Source organism: Tachypleus tridentatus, chromosome 12 (genome assembly GCF_004210375.1).
Source record: "Tachypleus tridentatus isolate NWPU-2018 chromosome 12, ASM421037v1, whole genome shotgun sequence".
NCBI classification, from domain to species: Eukaryota; Metazoa; Arthropoda; class Merostomata; order Xiphosura; family Limulidae; genus Tachypleus; species Tachypleus tridentatus.
Genome location: NC_134836.1, coordinates 17,930,494 through 17,949,092, shown reverse-complemented (window position 1 = coordinate 17,949,092; position 18,599 = coordinate 17,930,494). Strand labels below are relative to the sequence as shown.

The following is an 18,599-nucleotide window of genomic DNA, read 5'->3' as shown; positions in this document are numbered from 1 at the left end:
AACAGGTCTCCCGCTGGTACAACGCTAAAATAAGGGGTTCGATTTCACTCCGTAGGCTCACCAGATAGCCCGATGTGGCTTTGCTATAAGAAAAACATAAACACAATAATGAAACAGAAAATACGTTTTTTGGTGTATAAATAGTTTAGGAAATTTTGTTCGGCAGGAAGAGTTGCCAAAAAGTCCAGACATCAGTAGAAGATTTAGAAGTAAACAATTATTGTTGCTTTTTCTGCACCTCAAGATATTAATAACTGGCAAGTGTGGTAACTTAGATCAGGACTAGCAATAAAAGATAAATACGCGTCAGTAATAAACGTCTGACGATGCAGCAAAAAGTAAAATATTTTACTGCATTTATGAGTGTCACTGATTAGTTTTTCGGAGCAATTTATAGACTATAAAATTAAAACGTATTTTATTGATAATGTATTGTTTTTTTGTTGTTGTTGTTTTTTTTAATTTCGCGCAAAGCTACACGACGGCTATCTGCACTAGTCAACCCTAATTTAGCAGTGTAAGAATAGAACGAAGGCAGCTAGTCATCACTACCCATCGCCAGCTCTTGGGTTATTCTTTTACCAACGAATAGTGGGATTGACAGTTACATGATAACACCCCCCGGCTGAAAGGGCGAGCACGTTTGGTGTGACGAGGATTTGAACCCACAACCGTCGGATTATGAGTCGAGTACCTTAACCACCTGGCAATGCCGGGCCCAACATATTTTGTCCCAAGTTTCGGAATACATTCTCTTTGATCAAACGTCCTGTCTGTTGCCTCTTTGCTTACACATGAAATACGGTAGACGCCTTAAACTTCAGCTTAAGAATTTAATTTCATAGATAATATTAAATGATGTGATATATTGATATGAAATATTGTCGACTTATTTTTTATTATTTTACACCTATATTTTTCTTGTCTATACACTAATCATTATACACACTCACGCTTTTGGCTCTGTTTCGATTTTCCACAAGACCTAATTAAATTAGAAAATACTCATGCCCTAATTTGTATGATTATTCCAAACTGTAACTTCTAATTTCACTAAAAAAATTCAACTCGCTTCATATGTAGCAAAATACAAAATAACACATTACTTCGCTTTGTATATGATCGAAATATTTCCCCCCCCCCGCTAGTACAGCGGTATGTCTCCGGATTTAAAACGCTAAAATCAGGGGTTCGATTCCCCTCGGTGGGCTGCGCAGATAGCCCTTTGTGGCTTTGCTATATGAAAAACACACTCGAAATATTTCTCGTACTATTTTTTTTTAAAGACATCCCATTGTTATTTCGCTTTTTGTAATAACACACCTAACAGCTTGAGGTCGATCATCTTGTGTACGTTTTTCTTGTAGCAAAGACACTTGGGACTTGTCCCAGCGGGGTACTCAATTTTTTAGATTGCAAAATTTCAAGCTTGTTTAAATAAAGCAATCACAATTATGTACTTGATATACATGATTATTAAAAGCTTGGTTATTTAGCATGTTTTTGGTTTCTTTTAAACTTGAAAGTATTCATATTTTCAGTTGTTATCTTGAAAATGAAAGTGGAATGACAACTGAGACAGTCTACAATGTTTCGGGTAAATTTTATTACAAATCATTGAGCCTCACCCCACTAGGTGGCTCAATGGTATGATTGAGTGCTTATAACGCTAAAATTCGAGGTCCTAGTCACGCAGTGAGTAAAACACGTATGGCTCATTGTGCAGTTTTTACATTTAGTAACAAACAAACAAAACCCAACCCAAAACAATGCAAAACCTTGTAAGAAACTAAAGCAAACTTACGATATGAGAAGAGCAGAACAAGATATCTTTACCCTTTATTTGATTTGAAATATAGCTATTTTTGTAATTTAAATTTCACACAGAATTCTGTTTAGTTTGTTTAACGCAAAGCTATTCGATGGACTATCTGTACTGTGCCCACTGCGATTATCGAAATTCAATTTTAGCTTTACAAATCCTCAGAGTTACCTCTGGGCCATTGATGGGGTTGTATAATAACCAATTTTATCTTACTACTATTCCTTTTAACGTTATGATCTTTGAGCTATACAAAGAGTCTAAAATAAACCTTCAAAGTAAACTTAGGCACGGTATTTAATTCAACGTTGTTTTCAAAAGAAAGTCCTGAAACTAAGATATTAAACAGCATGTCTTAGCACGTAAAGTACATAAAATGTTGAAAACAAATGTGTGGCACAAATCCAAATAATGTCAGCGTTGTAATTTCTGGTTATTCGTTTAAAAGTTAAATTTTAAAGGCCATTACAACGTTGCTCATTTTTATGGTTCAGTAATGCCATCAATCTGTAATGAATTGATAGATTTAAAATGTGGTGGTGTTATGTATCTTTTAAGAGTACATAAGAAATATATATGCTGAACTCCACTCATACTTAACACACATGTATTTTTGGTTTGACTTATATTTACGAATTGCTTCAATAAAAGCATACAGCCACATAACTAATGAGGTTTTCTTAGCGATTGCTATCGAAATACGACACAGTACAACTATTCTCAAGGTCATGATCTTAGCATGATTCTAGTAGTATACGCACAATTTGTTTCTGTTGTTGATTCATAAGTTTGGCTACTTAAGACTGCTGTCTAAAAGCTTAAATTAAACTTCTCATATATTATTTTGAAGCTAAACACAAGTTCTACATGCCATATGACAGGCAACATTATTTAGTTAAAACTATACATTGATCTACTGACCAGAAACTCCGTTATGACCTCTGGAACATCTTTTTTTTTTTCATTCGTGCATTTCTACATCAATTTAAAATTGTAGCCACTTCAAAAATAGGTACCATGTACAATGCACAAAATTCAGCTATGCCATGACGCCCCCACTTAATTCTTAAAATTAATTTTTAAATTCTTAAAAAATTCTTAAAAGTATGTACAATACGATTACGGATAAACAGTTCAACTTCCTCATTCCAGACCGGTTTATGGCCCTTACAATATTGTAAATTTCTTATCACCATATATAAATTTTCTACCAATCTTGAAGATTGTATACTGTGCTAACGGACAGTATACAAAACCAAATTATGTCTGACCATATACGTATTATTCAAGATACTGTACTGTCTGCAAACCTTGGCCCACAGTCATGGAGAACATGTTGCACAGACCTCACAAACAAGACATCTATTTGTACTGTAAAGGAGTGGGAGAGTACATTTCAGTTTGCATTTTGCGAGGTGAAACTGTTTCAAAGGTCCAGGAACAGGTAATTACTACCATATATATTTTTCCAACTAAAAACGTTATAAAATATTGTAACTTTTTAAACAATTGGATAAACAGGCTTAAATTAATAATAACTTTTGCCTTTTGTCTTCCATCCATAACAATGTAACAAGCCAGCCACTTTTGGACAAGAAACAAAAGAAGATGAAAGAAAACATTCTTATTCTTTCTTGTGACTGTTTTTATAACAAGAGTTTGCCTCTAAGAGTTCCTGGTATTTAACATTTTATTTATAAAACAAATCCATATTTTTAAAAAGACATGATGTAATAGTAAAATGTGAGACATTGCGTACTGTCCTTCCTCACTGCCCCCGCTAGTACAGCGGTATGTCTCCGGATTTATAACGTTAAAATCAGGGGTTCGATTCCCCTCGGTGGGCTGAGCAGATATCCCTTTCTGGCTTTGCTATACGAAAAACACTCCCCACACACACACACACCTTCCTCGCTGCGAAGGACGAAGGAGTCTTATCCCACTCCTTCACTCCCACCCATGCGATCATGACTTATGCTCTCGAGTGGTCCTGTTTATTATGTGTTTACACTGTAATCAGTGAAGTCAGTGCGAATTTGGGACAAAGATGAATTTAGCACTTTTTGTTAATCCTGAAGTGTGAATACTTGTCAAACATTAAAAGTATTTTCAGCCATCGTGAAAGTTTTTAAATAGTATGTTGCTAAGTTCTGACGAACAGTATATCATTTGAGCAATCATTAGCAATGTGTAACAGATCGATTTTACATACATCCAACACTTTGCTATACTTTCTTAATTTACGACGCTAAGACTTCTCATACTCACGTGACACTACTAATTAACCTATCCGGCGTGTCTATGTACGCACATTCAATGAATTACATATATACGTAGATGATGTTGTATGCTTTGTAATAACGTACACGCACATTGTATTTCTTAGTACAAGATAATAGAAAATGAAACTAATGGCAAGACGTTATTTTTCAAAATGCTTCAACGTTAGAGGGTATTCTACTGTCAGAAGTTTGTTTGTTTGTTTTTTGTATTTTGAATTTCGCACAAAGCTACTCGAGGGTTATCTGTGCTAGCCGTCCCTAATTTAGTAGTGTAAGGCTAGTCATCACCACCCACCGCCAACTCTTGGGCTACTCTTTTACCAACAAATAGTGGGATTGACTGTAACATTATAACGCCCTCACGGCTGAAAGGGCGAGCATGTTTGGCGCGACCCTCACATTACGAGTCGCACGCTTGGCCATTACTGTCAGAAGAAAACTTTCCACTTTCTCAGTATGTATGACAAACTAACTTTCAGTTTGAACCATTGTGGTTTTGGACATTCTAAATAGATGTTTGTTTACTTAAAAGGTTCTGATTATTATAACTGTACACAGGGAGATCTTTTGTTTATGTCCAAATTTTACGTACATATTATATTTCAGTTCTCTACCAATAGAAAGTATATAAAGACACAAGAACGATTAATCGGATTAACTTTTGCCAATATTATACGTTTTCTTATTATTATTATAGATGCAGCATTCACTGGAATTTGTTATAAAAGTTTGATTTGTTTTTGTGACAATTTTCAGCTTTGGTAGTTCGGTTTTTTCACGAAGAAGTACCTTCCAGAATATTCTCATAGCACGTGGTGTTGCTATGAGCGAAATGTCATCGTCAATGACAAAGTACTTCTGGTGCGAGTAACGGATACTTCTGGAAAGGTATGGCAAACGTAGAATGAGGGTTGAACCAAATTTTAATATCCGGTGAACTAGGGAACTGACGATGATGTATATACGTTTGCTGAATGTTAAATTTTTGTCCTTTTAATATATACATGATGAATAAGTGATTCGATATATGTGTTTTATTGTATTTTTTGAAACAAGTAGAAAAAAGACATCATTATTAAAACTTTTAGAAGATTACATGAAACACAAGCCATAGATTTTGGTCTTGATATTTCAACAAATATGCTTTATTTAACAGTCTCAAAGTTCTTATATTAAACTTTTTCTAAAGGAAGGTTAAGCCTCTCTTACACTCATTCTCACAACATAGTCATTTAAAGTCCTCGGATGCTTAGTGTCTGAAAGTTTATAAACCCAAAAATGTCGATATTCATGTTTAAGAACAAACAAGCAAATCATAATTTAAAATAAAACTATTTTTGGTCAAAAACAAAACAAGCAGAGAACAAAATAACTTTATGAAAATATCAAACTTTGCTTATTTATTTGTGAATTAAAAATAACCTTAAATTAACTCTTTTTCGAACAGTCTTAACCTTGGTAGATAGAATTTCATTGCAAATTAGTAAATATTCGATTCTGTATTTTAATAATTAATAGAAATTTCACTGCAAATTAATAAATATCCGATTCTGCATTTTAAAAATTAATAGAAAAGCTTATATCTTAATATTCATAATTTTTGCACTGTCTTAAAATTTTCTTTAACAAGAAGATCGTGTTAATTATTACAGCTATTACTGACTGTTTTATCTATTGTAAACCTGTTCGTACACTGCTCATGTCTCAAGCAATTATGACTTGCATTAGTATACTATTTGCATCTTACATTTTTAGTGTTAACTTATTTTGTAGCGATTAGTAAATGCGATATACCATTTGTAAATGTTACTGCTTCACATAAGTTCTTGTTCGTTTTAAATTTAATTTAAGTACTTTGTTATTTCGAAACGGATGGTGATAAGAGTTTGAATTAAGTATGTACTCCACGCTGTGAAAATGTGTATTCTATACCCTTCTTGTGTTGGAGAAAAATAATAATGCTAGATTTATTCTGGTTTCTACTATTTTACAGAATAATTTGTTTTAGAACAGAAAGTTAAAACGTAAGTGTTTAATAAATCGTTGTGTTTCACAAATTTATAGCATTTGTTATCAGAAACAATATGCATACGCACATATTTCAAAGCAGCTTTCTTAGAAAGGTAAGGGTTAAACCGGCATTCTCCATTTTTGAATCTTGACCGACAAACAGGCTGCAGCTGTACATTTGTTTGTACTCCAAGTTGTGCGAGGTTTTTTTCTGTGGTAACAGTCTAATAATATTGAAGATATAGAGTAGGGAGAAGGCAATTAGTCAACATCATTCACTGCCATTTTTAGATTACTCTAGGCCAACAAACAGTGAGATTAACCGTCACATTATAATGTCTTCACTATTGAAAGAACAAGCATGTTCTGTGATGGAAACAACAGTGTGTTTTCTGTTAATTTTATTGGCACAATACTAAAATGTTGTTATTTATGTATTCCATAATTTGTGCTTAAATTTCTAGTGCCTTACCAAACAAACACATTTCATAAAACAAAAACTGAAGTGTTTCATATAATTGTTTAAAGCCATGAAGATGTTTAAGTTAAATCAGGATATCAGACGTGTTATAAGATTTGACTGGTTATGTCATACAAAGTGTCGAACATTCAAATCATTACAAAAAAGACAATTTGATACTTTGTTATTTGAAAATTAGCAAGCAGCTCTGTAATTAACCATGCTTATCTTGAAACACATTAACAGCTTTCACTTCATATTTTTCTTTGAAAGTGGACTTGAAAGTTGTTTTCCAAAAAAAGCTTCCTGATTAGAATCTTTTTTCAAGAATCGTTACTTCCCATTTCCTGAAATAAAATAACTTTAAAGTCATGCGCTTAGTAAAACAAATATGTCTTTTCAACATGTGTTCTGTGAAGCTACGTAAATATTTAGAAATGTATGTCGATCGACCTAAATAAATAAAACTTACCTGATAAAAACATACTGGTAAAAAGATACTTCTATGGAATAATAATAAAGAAAAAAACTAAACAAATATAACAATCGAATTTCCTTCATATGTTGTATTTTGATTTTAATCACAAAAAGTGTATGTAAAAGTTGATAACAGCTGTATATTTCTGAGTTAAAGCTATTCATTTTCTTTGCACACACTAAATACACTTACTTATGTGGTATGAAATTCTCTGTTATGCATATATTTACGTGGCATCTTATCAAAAGATACCAAAATAAGTAATTTTTAAAATAATTTATCATTGAAGTTCATTACAAATACGAAGTATCTCTAGTATTAAAGAGTGATGGTAATTTTATTACCATTCTATTTTTAATTTATCAGGAATCTTTCATGTCCCTTAAATCCAAGGGACTACTAGAGGGCATAGAGGGTTATGTTATTGTTTACTCCATCACCGACAAACGAAGCTTTGTAAAAGCGAGTGAACTTGTAAAACTGATAAAAGAAGATTTCGGGGAAGGAGAAGAAACGCCAGTGGCTTTAATCGGGAATAAAGAAGATCTTGTCCACTACAGGTTTGTGGCTAGTAATATTTCATATGTGTTTTGTACAGAGTGTCTGGAAATTATTATTTCTGAACATCGACCCTCAAAACGCGTAAGTCTTTAAAAGGGATAAAACAAAGAAATGAACAACCACTCCTTCTTTATCGATCTTCTAAAAAGAAATCACTTATTATAGAAAATAAAAGAAAGTGGATTTTTTATTTGAAAGCAGTATACTTTGTAGTTCAGTGTATAGATACATTTCTTAACCCCCCGCTAGTACAGCGGTATATCTCCGGATTTACACGCTAAAATCAGGGGTTTGATTCCCTTTGGTGGGCTGAGAAATTGTCCTCCGGGTTGAGGGTTGTGCAGTAGGCTAACAACCTACTCACTTAAAAATCAGCCTGTTACTGAAATCGCAGCAATTGCGGACCTATGTTCCTTACGGAATCGGGTGGCATTTGATACATTACTTAACCTAAATTTTTACCTGTTTAACAGGGCACAAGTTACAATATTTTGATATACAGATATAGTCCTGTATTTTTTAAAAAGCTTATCACTCGCTAATTTATAGTCATAAAATATTTCTCGAACAGCTGTACTCTCAATCCAAATGGTCATTTGTAACCACTTTAATGTAAAACATGTTCTTGCATTAAACTGTTAAAATATCACAATAGCACATAGTTAATAAGATGAATTTAACATGACAAATAATGGTAATGGCAGTAATGAAATTTAACATTATTCTTCTCGTCACGGGTAAGTGTTAACAGCATCATAGGAAATAATATCTATATGTTTTTTCTTGATATAATTTTGGATCTTTGACTCTCATGTTGAGGTAATTACGCAAAAATGGTAATATTGAATACCATTAATGGCGAACGCTCTCCAATTAGATAGAACAGGTACTATTATACAATGTTAAGTGGCGAACAATATCTAATTATATAGAAATTGTATTGTATAATACTTGGTACTGAACGTCCTCTAATCAGATAGAAATAATATTGTATAATATTAGGTAATGTATAGTTCCTAAATGTGTTCAGATGTATGTTACTAAGAAATAAGCAATCTACTAGTATTTAGAAAGCATAAAATTCCACAATAACAACAAAGTGATATATTTATGTTAAGATCCATCCAAAAATAAATACTAATATTTATATTAATATCCTCTATTAAAGGTGGTATTTCAATGTTAAAATCCACAAGTAAGAAGTACCACTTTTATATTTTGGGACACACTTTACTTACCGTTTTTGAACAAAACAAATGCGTTTGCGTAAGAGAAGCCACAACTTTTACAACTAAGACTGTGTTAAATAGTTTGTGTTAGTAAAGTCCTTCTTAAGCATTAATTTTTTATATAGTTGATAGGTATATATTAATTTTCAAGCGTCATTTATGAATATTCTTCACATACGTTTGTTTAAATACTAGTTTATTTTTGAATCCAGAGTTGTGTGCTCCAAGGAAGGTCAACGTGTAGCTCTCCTCTATCCCAAATGTTCGTTCCATGAATGTTCAGCTGCTCAAGAAGCTCAGAATGTTCAATCAGCATTTCAGGATTTTTTGTGTCAGGTATTTGACATAATTTTTTATCAGTCTATAGTATGTTGTTTACTGATATTGATATCGGTCTTTTTCACGTAGAATTTAGGTTTGTCAATGGATTCAGTCAGAATTATCATATGCATATGATTAGAATTTTCATGATGTGTCGCTGTGTTCTTGTTGGTTGTTTATGAATTAAGCATATAATTACATAATGGGCTATCTGTGCTCTGCCCACCACTCGCAGATATCGAAACACGGTTTCCAGCGTTGTGAGTCTGCAGATATGCCGCTGTGCCACTGCGACCTGTGAGTACCGCAATAACATATTCCTTCTTTCAAACCAACATTCCACAAAGTTTGGTTGAGATTGGCCCAACGAACTAGGAATAAATAAATAATAGACGAACAGACACATACACACAGATTTTTGTGCTTTATATATATGCGATATATGTACCCAATAGTGAATTAAGATGTACAATGTCTAAAAAGGCTGGCTAACACTGAAGACAAAAACAATCATCGTATTTGAAAATTATGAGGTACAATTATCAAAGATTTACTTTTAGATAAATTTACTATTTAAGTTATAATACATGTCCATTTTGAGCAGAACATTTTGTTTCAATTAGAAATTATTTCATTGTCCGTTGATTTGCTTTAAATAAGTAAGTATAGTATTATTTTGATTTTTTCACAAGCACATGTTTTATTATTCATGTGTATGATACATAGGTTCTCAACAGCAAGGTACAAAGACGACGCCAATCGACTTTTTCTGTTCTTACTCCAAAGATACATAGTACAAGAAGAAGTAGCGCAGGAAACTCTACTTTAAGCACCTGGTGGCGGAAAAATCCACAAAATTCCGAGCGCGAAGTCCGGCAAGATCGAACTTTTACTATGTAGTTAACAAATGGTGTTTCTCTAAAGAGGATATTTGTTTGTCTCTTTTTTACTGTAAAATACAAGTTTTAAAATATTAATGAAAAATTGATTTAAACAGACTCATAGAAAATGTCTAAATACCATACGACATTCCATATAAAATATTAACATAAGAGCAAAGTTAAAAAGCATTCATCTTGGCCTAGTATCTAGTAAACTCTATCATTTTAACTTACAATTTACACAGGGTTTGTTTTCATAATAAACACACGGCTGGAAATCAAACATCGGATTTTGGCGTTGTAAGTTCATAAACTTACAGCTGTTCCATCCAAGGTTTCATAAATAATTAAATCAGGGTAATTATGTAAGTCTATCATAATTCTCAAATAGAAATTTTGAAATCTTATTAAGCAACCTTTCAAAGAAAATTATACAGGCCTACGAATTTAAATTTCATAAAAACTGTTTTGATTTTAATAACGGAGTTTTCCACAGTCCAGCTGCGAAAATAACATATTTTCTATCGTGTAAGAATTTTTTTTTTCGAAATCGGGGAGAATTGAAATTTTATACTTAAATCATATCATTATTTCGCTCACCATAATGAACATTTTTTTATGGTTGTTAACAACATGAAGATAAGGGAAGAACACTGATGTCAAACGAATATCTATCCTAATTCATTCCGATGGTTTTCATTTTGGTGAAGTCTATATCTTTTAGTCTCAAAGCCACGTGATGGAAAAATGAATATCATTTTCGGATAAGGCGTACAGGAATTACTGTAGAACATTTAATAATTTCAAGAAAATATAACCGTCTCAGATCTATGTTATTAAAGATAACATTAAAGAAAACAAAATCAGTTTTAACATTTCTTAAAACTAAAAGCAACAAAATCAATTTTTTTTATATACGATTATAATTACTTTTGTACTTTATCACATAACAAACATCAACATGTAACCTTAATTGTTTTGGGATAAGCTGCCTTCAGATATGGTGGATGCAGTAATTTTAAGGCAGATTAAGGAAAGGCTGTACGGATATTTGAATGATAAAGGCTGACTTTGAATGCGTTATTGCTATTCTAAAATTTAGTTGATTGAATGACCTAAATTGACCAACAGGCTTCTCGTTTTATTTAAATTATACATGTATGCCGTATATATAACTCAGTAATACACGGTGCCGAAAAACTGAAATGTTAATTCGTTGTTTAAAAGTCGCGATATAGCCACACTATTTGCTTCCTCGATATCACGTCTTTAATGTCATTATAATCTCGTCCCACGGTGATACTGAAAAAAAATAAAATAAAATCTACAATATAATTGCACACAATTGTATACCCAGTTTTTTACCCATTATATCTGAAATTACCCTTAGCCTTTTACATATTTATCAGTTGTATCTACGTGTATGTATACTGAACTTTAACAAGCCGTACTAAAAAATTAAATCGATCTTTCTTTTTATTTAAAATTTGTAAGGGCTCATTTCATGTGCAGTTTTTAAGCACACCGTTGTAATAGTTTTGCTTGCTTTATAGTGTCACATTTGTCTAATAATTTGTGCTTATATCAGACGGTTCGTTATAACGGTGGATGCGTATTCAAAAATAATTACATCTATGAATTTTCTTACTGTCGCTTAGTAATGTTGAATTTCATAGCAGCATCACATTTTTTTAATGTGTTTTATTATTACACGTTCAGAACCAAGTGCGTTCTAGGCGAACAAACATTATTAATTAATTTATTTATTGCGTGTATGTCTATATTTGTAATTATTTAATCAATTAGTTACCCTAAAAATAAAAAATAAACAAGGATACGAACTAGAAGAACAAAAAATAAATTAATATATTATGAAATTATGGAGAAAAATAGTAACATGGTTCTACAAAAATTCATGCTGAGTTTGGCCCGGCATGGCCAGGTGGGTTAAAGCGTTCGATTCGTAATCTGATGGTCGCGGGTTTGAATCCCGATCGCACAAACATGCTCGCCCTTTCAGCCGTGGGGGCGTTATAATGATACGGTCAATCCCACTATTCATTGGTAAAAGAGTAGCCCAAGAGTTGACAGTGGGTGATGATGACTAGCTGTCTTCCCTCTAGTCTTACACTGCAAAATTAGGGATGTCTAGTGCAGATAGACCTCGAGTAGCTTTGCGCGAAATTCAAAACAAACAAACAAACAAACATACTGAGTTTATTGCTGCTTATTTGAGTAGTAGTTGTAAAGTTGTTAATTTTCTAATTTTAGTGAGCGTTTAGCAAAATTGTGAGCCACCTAGAAAAGACTAAATGAGAAATATAGAAAATGTCGATGAAATCCATATCAGAAAATGTTTGAAGTCCAAAAATATTACGGTTTCTGATAAAATTAAATCGCGCTTTAATTAAACATTTGTGAATAAGGAAACAGGCCCATTACTGGGCATTGTCTTTTTTCTACTATTTCAGAATTTTTTTTTACATTAATTTGACCATTTTTGAATAAAACGGAAATTTGTTTGTTTCGGTATTCGATCAAAGCTACACAAGAGCTATCTACGTAGCAGTTCAATTTGAACTGACAGACTAGAGTGAAGGCAAATAGTAAACAGCACCCAAGGCCAACTCTTGAACTCCTTTGACCAAACAGTGGATTTAATCGTCATCCTTATCACCTAGATTATTTCTTTCTTTACTCTAAATGGACGCGATCGATAGGCAGATCCATAATCCGGCACACTAACCATATAGCCTCGTTGTTATAGAGACTATATAAATACAGAAATATCCGAGACTGGGAAAATTTCCCACAAATTCTGTATAATTTGAAGAAGTGTATAATTAAAAAGCGAAAAGTTAATATTATGTGATCCATTTAAAGCGCCTTTCTTTGATTACAGAGCGCTCATTTGCAAGGTCATTCGAGAAAATATATGGAGTTTGAGGAGATATACAATTAACAAAGATGTTTAAGCTCTTCTAAAAATAAAATAAATAAAACCCCATGCATTTCTTGTTCATAACTTTCGAATTTTCCTCGTGTTCTTTTAACTGATTAATTTGCACAAAATATCGTGTAAAATCTGGGTGTCGTCTAGGAACTGGTTAAAGAAGTATTTTTGAACTTTTATTAGATGTGTTAGAATTACGTAAAGCATTTTTTCTTTTAATAACAGTTTATTAGTCTTCTAAACAGTCGATGTCTGTGTAAAAAAACAGATGTAGTAAGATATAGCAACTTCTTTTGGGGAGAGAATGAAGTGCAAATTCAAGTAAGCATATACCTTTTCCTTCATATATATTATTCCTATCTTTAATTATTCAAGTCTCACTTTTTTTCAAAAAGTGCACCTTTGATACTTAAAACTTCTGTTTATATTGTAAACACAAATAACGAAATTTGCATAATGTTACGATGTTTGTTACATATTTTATTAACATGTTTGGGTAAGAAGATGTCTCGTTATCACACCCGGTTAGGTCAAGTAAAATGTTACCGAGTGAAACACTCACACTAACCGATGTTTAATTCTAATTTTAATACTACAAAATATGTATTTGTTGTTTCATCCGTATTTCTAGCCATTTGCCACTAGTGTTGTCTTTAGTTGTTGCAATTACAAATAGAACTTCTCTATGGATAAGCTAAGATAACGCTATATACGAGGGCTGTTCAAAAAATACGCGGACTGTTTGAATTGCGCGGCTCCAGTTGGTTCCAGGGGAATTCGCTTGGTGTCGCTAGATTCACACAGATCAGCTGATTACGACGCCATTTCCCGATTGCAGATATCTTCATTTGTGTATTAGCTACGCGGTTTTAAGTGAAGTTCGATTTTTTTCGTTTGGCGGATTTCAGAATGAATGACCTGAAGGAGCAACGACTTGCTGTGAAATTTTGTGTTAAACTTGGAAAATCTGCGACTGAAACTTTTGCTATGCTTAACACGCCTTACGGTGATGTTGCTATGAATCGTACGGCATGTTTCAAGTGGCATGAACGTTTTAAGGATGGTCGACAGTCCGTTGAAGATGATGAGCGTCTTAGACGTCTTTCCACGTCAACTGACGACCCACACGTCGACAAAATCAACACCCTGGTGCGGGCAAATCGACGTCTGACTATCAGGGAGCTTTCTAAAGAGTGTGGGATATCAGTTGTATCTTGTTACGAGATTTTGACTGAAAAATTGAAGATGCACCGCGTTGCTGCGAAATTCAGCCCTCAGAACTCGTGAGTTTTTGGCCAAACACTCGATCACTGTTTTTCCCCACCCCCTACTCACCTGACCTTGCCTCTGCGATTTTTTCTTGTTCCCCAAACTCAAAAGACCCTTGAAAGGAAAAAGATTTGAGACGATTCCCGAGATTAAGGCAAATGCGACGAAGGAGCTGGAGGACATTACAAAAGAAGCGTACCAGGACTGTTTCAACAAGTGGAAACACCGTTGGGATAAGTGTGTGCGTTGGGGAGGAGAGTACTTTGAAGGGGTCCCAGACCTGTAACTTCTAAATAAAGTACATTTTGTTTTAGGACGTCAGTCCGCGTATTTTTTGAACAGACTTCGTATATATACACATACACATGTAATTATATAGGTATTGCTTTTTTGGCGTGTCTTGTTCCCTGCTTTTTTTATTGTATTTTAAGATATTTTTATTTCATTGTTTTGAGTTTGCGAACAACTTCCACCCATTTACACAAGATGGTTTTAAGTCTTCATTTTGTAATTGTATATTTATTATTGCTATGTATATATATATTGTATTTGTAAGTGCAATGTGGTTGAATTCCGCTTCTTAATGTATACGTGTAGTTTAGAGTTTTCATGACTAGTCAATAATAAAGTATTTTATCGCGAAATTTGTGCTGCTTATATAAAAATTCTTAATTGGATTTTTATTACTTCTTCTGTTTGCTGTTTTCTGCGGCTTATAGTGCTGTGAAAAGGCTAGAGAGAGCATACAAGACTATAACAAGTTTCTGTACTTGAGAGCTAATCAAAGAGAGAAGTGTTTATTTGTTTTAAAACAATACCACTTTGGACTATCTACTGTGTTCACCACGTAGAATCTATTCTCTTCGTACCCCGCTATCTCACCGGGTGATATAGAGAGTTGAGGGATGATAATAAATGATAAAAACCTGACGAAGATTTTACTTTACTTTTGTCTAAAAGCCAGAATTTTTGTTTGTGTGATTTATTTCGCTTAGAAAAGTGTCTTTAATTATTACAATTTTCTTTGTAACCTAAACACTTTGAAATAAATTATTTTAATAGTAGGTAAACTATAGTCGAAATACATTCGGCAAATGTTAAATATATCTATATTTCAATTATTTAAATGCCATATTATTTATTATTATTTTTGTAATAATTATGTGATATCGGTACTCAGTATCCCAATTTCCCAAAATAGTCTCACGACGTAGGAATTTCTTGACATTATGGATGAAATGTTTGTTTGTGTTAAAATTAAGCACAAAGTTACACAATGTGCTGTCCATCACGGGTATTTAAACCCGGCTTCTAGCGTTGCACTGACATACTGCTATATCTCTAGGGGACTTATGGACGAAAAGAATTGTTAGCAGCAAAATAATCATATTTGATATCAATGAATCAGTCCTCAGGGGGTTTAGCGGTAGCTTTATGAACTTAAAACTCTAAAATTGGAGACTCGATTCCTCGTAGTGGACAGAGCACAAGTAACTCAATGTGGCTTTGCATTAAAACAGTACATTATATTTACTATAATGTTAATGTGATCTAACGTTTTTGCATTATAAGTTATTTTATGTAACCATATATGTTTTATTTCGTGTATAACTTTGTTTGCTTAATAGCAAAAAAACAAATAACATGTATTACCTGTCAGTAGACAAATGATAAATACATTTACAGTTAGTGAACTTGGATCAATACATCACAAATGTTTTATTCTTCGTAATATTCTGAAAATTTGTTACGACACAACTCTAACTTAAACAAAATATAGAATACGATAAATATTAGTTACTTTTTGTCTCTATAGGGATACTAACAAGTTTCTAGTACATGCAATTCTTTATGAAAAACCATTATCTTATTTCACGAAACTATCCACTGAATCATTAAAACAAAGTGTTTTTATTGTCGTCAAGTTTTATTGGTAGTCCCAGGAATTTCATTCAGTATTGGTTAATAGGTTTTTATTTTTACATTTTTAAATATATGTATATATGTTTGTGTGTGTGTGTGGTTTTATTTTATGTAATTATCACCAAAGAATGAGATGAAAGTTCTGAGTAATTTCCTCATTTTTCATGTTCCTGAATTTATTTCACTTTAATTTGTAAACTAAATTGGATTTGTTGCCTTCCCAATAAGAATGACTGTATTTTAAGTATTTTTATGAATAAATTTTCAAATGAATTAATGTTTTCACGTTTGTTGTAATTTGTTTTATATGCTAGAAAATCCGAAGCTTAAATCGACCAGTTGTCCAACAAATGACATTTTACGTCGTCAGCAGTTAAGGTCTCACTCTACCATGCAAATGATTTAAATAAATTTGGTTCAATTAACTAACGAATTAGTGTTTAAAACCAATTAGTTATAGTAATGTTAATCAAAATTTTCTTTGTTCAACACGTCTTTTATTTTGTGGAACTCTTACGTTATAGACAACTGTATTGAACTATAATATCAATCCTCACTAAATTAGCCTCTCCCTCTGGTGACACTTTGTGGTATCATGGCTGCCTACCATGACGGTGTAAAAACTCGCCCCTACCAACGAGCTTCCTGGTGACAATTCCTGTAGTCATGACGACATAATTTCTCACCCCTTCCCTCCATCTACCTGTGGCAGCCAATCAACGTGAGGCAATATCCTTTGGGCAGTGGAGTCGGGCCTTAACTACTTCAATCCCTTTTCAAAGTTACAAGAGCTAATTGGTTGTTTTTTTTATGTTTGTTTTGTTTATAGTGCATAATTACACAGCAAAATATCTGTACTACGTCCACCGTTAGGTGTGAACTCCGGATTTTTCGCTAATCCACCGAAGACATTAAAACTGAAGAGAAATAAAATACAAAAAGTTAATTCAGCATACATACATATTTTACAGCTAAAGTCTTATTTTGAAAAGTTTCATATTTTGAAAAGTTTCCATGACTTCCAACGCTAAAATTCGGGTAAAAATACCTGCTGTTGGTAAAGCACAAACAATCCATTGTTTAGCTTTGTGCTTAATTACAAACAAAAATTTAAAACATAGATTCTCCATGAGAGTAATCCATTTGAACGTAAAATATAATGACAGTAATATAGAAATATGTACAATTCTTTTTTGTACAATGTATTACTTTTGTATAAAGTCTGTAAGGTATTTAAAAAGACAAAAAATAATATAAGAATAAAACGTTTAAATAATTACATGAACACAGTGTCAGGAAATCTCCAATTGCTTTTTCTATTAAATTATGCAGCGTCAAACCAAAAAATAAACACCTCTAAAAGCTATAAACTTTATACACTTGACCTTATACAAAAGAGAGCTAGTTCTGAAGAAGATAAAGTATGTACCATGACAGTAATCTAAAGTACTGAAAGAGAAGAAGATACACAGGTGGAGACTATTGAGAAAAAAAAAAACAGCAATTAAATAGCGAATACATGGAAGATGTCATCGTAATATACATGTCAAGTCATATTCATGAAAAATGTGACTAGTATTATTTTAACATAATATATTCTTCAAAAAAAAAAGACGCAAAAGGCAAAATATGAGACAAATTGTTAACAAGTTTATTCTTAGTAGTTCTGTATGACATGTGTGAAACTTTGCACTTCACTAGGTGAAGTTTAATGTCACTCAACGAGTATGCCTCCCGTGAGCATCAATAACTGCTTGGCATCTCCTGCCATTGGAAGCGATGAGATGACGAATCATATCCTGTGGAATTGCTGTCCACTCAGCCTGCAAAGTTGCTGCAAGCTGAGGTAGAGTCTGCGGTTGAGGTTGTCGCCGTCGCAGACGTCGGTCCAACTCGTCCCAAAGATGTTCGATGGAATTTAAATCTGGTGATCTGGAGGGCCAGGGAAGAACGTTGATGTTGTGGTGTCTCAAGAAGACAGTGGTGAGTCAGGCTGTGTGAGGACGGGCGTTGTCATGTTGAAAAACGTCGTTGACGTTCACCATGATGGGTTGCACATGGGGCCTAAGAATCTCGTAGACGGTTGCGTACGGTATGATCGGAAATCCTACGCAGCCCTGGTATGGTTGAGGCAGTAGACGTCGCAGTAGTGGTCCTATCCCGAAGGTGACGTAACCGGATGTTGCGATCTTGTGCGGGCGTGGTCACACGAGGTCTGCCAGATCGTGGACGGTCACGAGTTGATCCATGTTGTTGGTGATGACTCCATAGCCTTGTGATGGTGCTTGGGTGGACATTCACAGCTCTGGCAACATCTGATGGAGATTCGCCTGCTTCCAAGCGACCAATGGCGTTGTTGCGTTGTGCTTCAGTCAGCCTTGGCGTAACTGTATTGCGTGTCGGTGGCTTA

General features: G+C 33.6%; 1 protein-coding gene across 3 annotated transcripts in view; it reads left to right on the top strand.

Annotated features, from left to right (window-relative positions):
* Window positions 1–16,474, top strand: part of LOC143235035 (ras-related and estrogen-regulated growth inhibitor-like protein) — a 30,028-nt gene extending 13,554 nt beyond the window's left edge. For all 3 annotated transcript variants that reach the window (XM_076472780.1, XM_076472779.1, XM_076472781.1), the window contains 4 exons: window positions 4,861–4,992; window positions 7,419–7,612; window positions 9,055–9,178; window positions 9,890–16,474. In XM_076472780.1, coding sequence (XP_076328895.1) covers window positions 7,428–7,612; window positions 9,055–9,178; window positions 9,890–10,063 — 483 coding nt within the window. In that variant the 5' untranslated portion in view covers window positions 4,861–4,992; window positions 7,419–7,427 and the 3' untranslated portion in view covers window positions 10,064–16,474. The remainder of the gene's footprint in view (window positions 1–4,860; window positions 4,993–7,418; window positions 7,613–9,054; window positions 9,179–9,889) is intronic.
* Window positions 16,475–18,599: the final 2,125 nt, after the last annotated feature.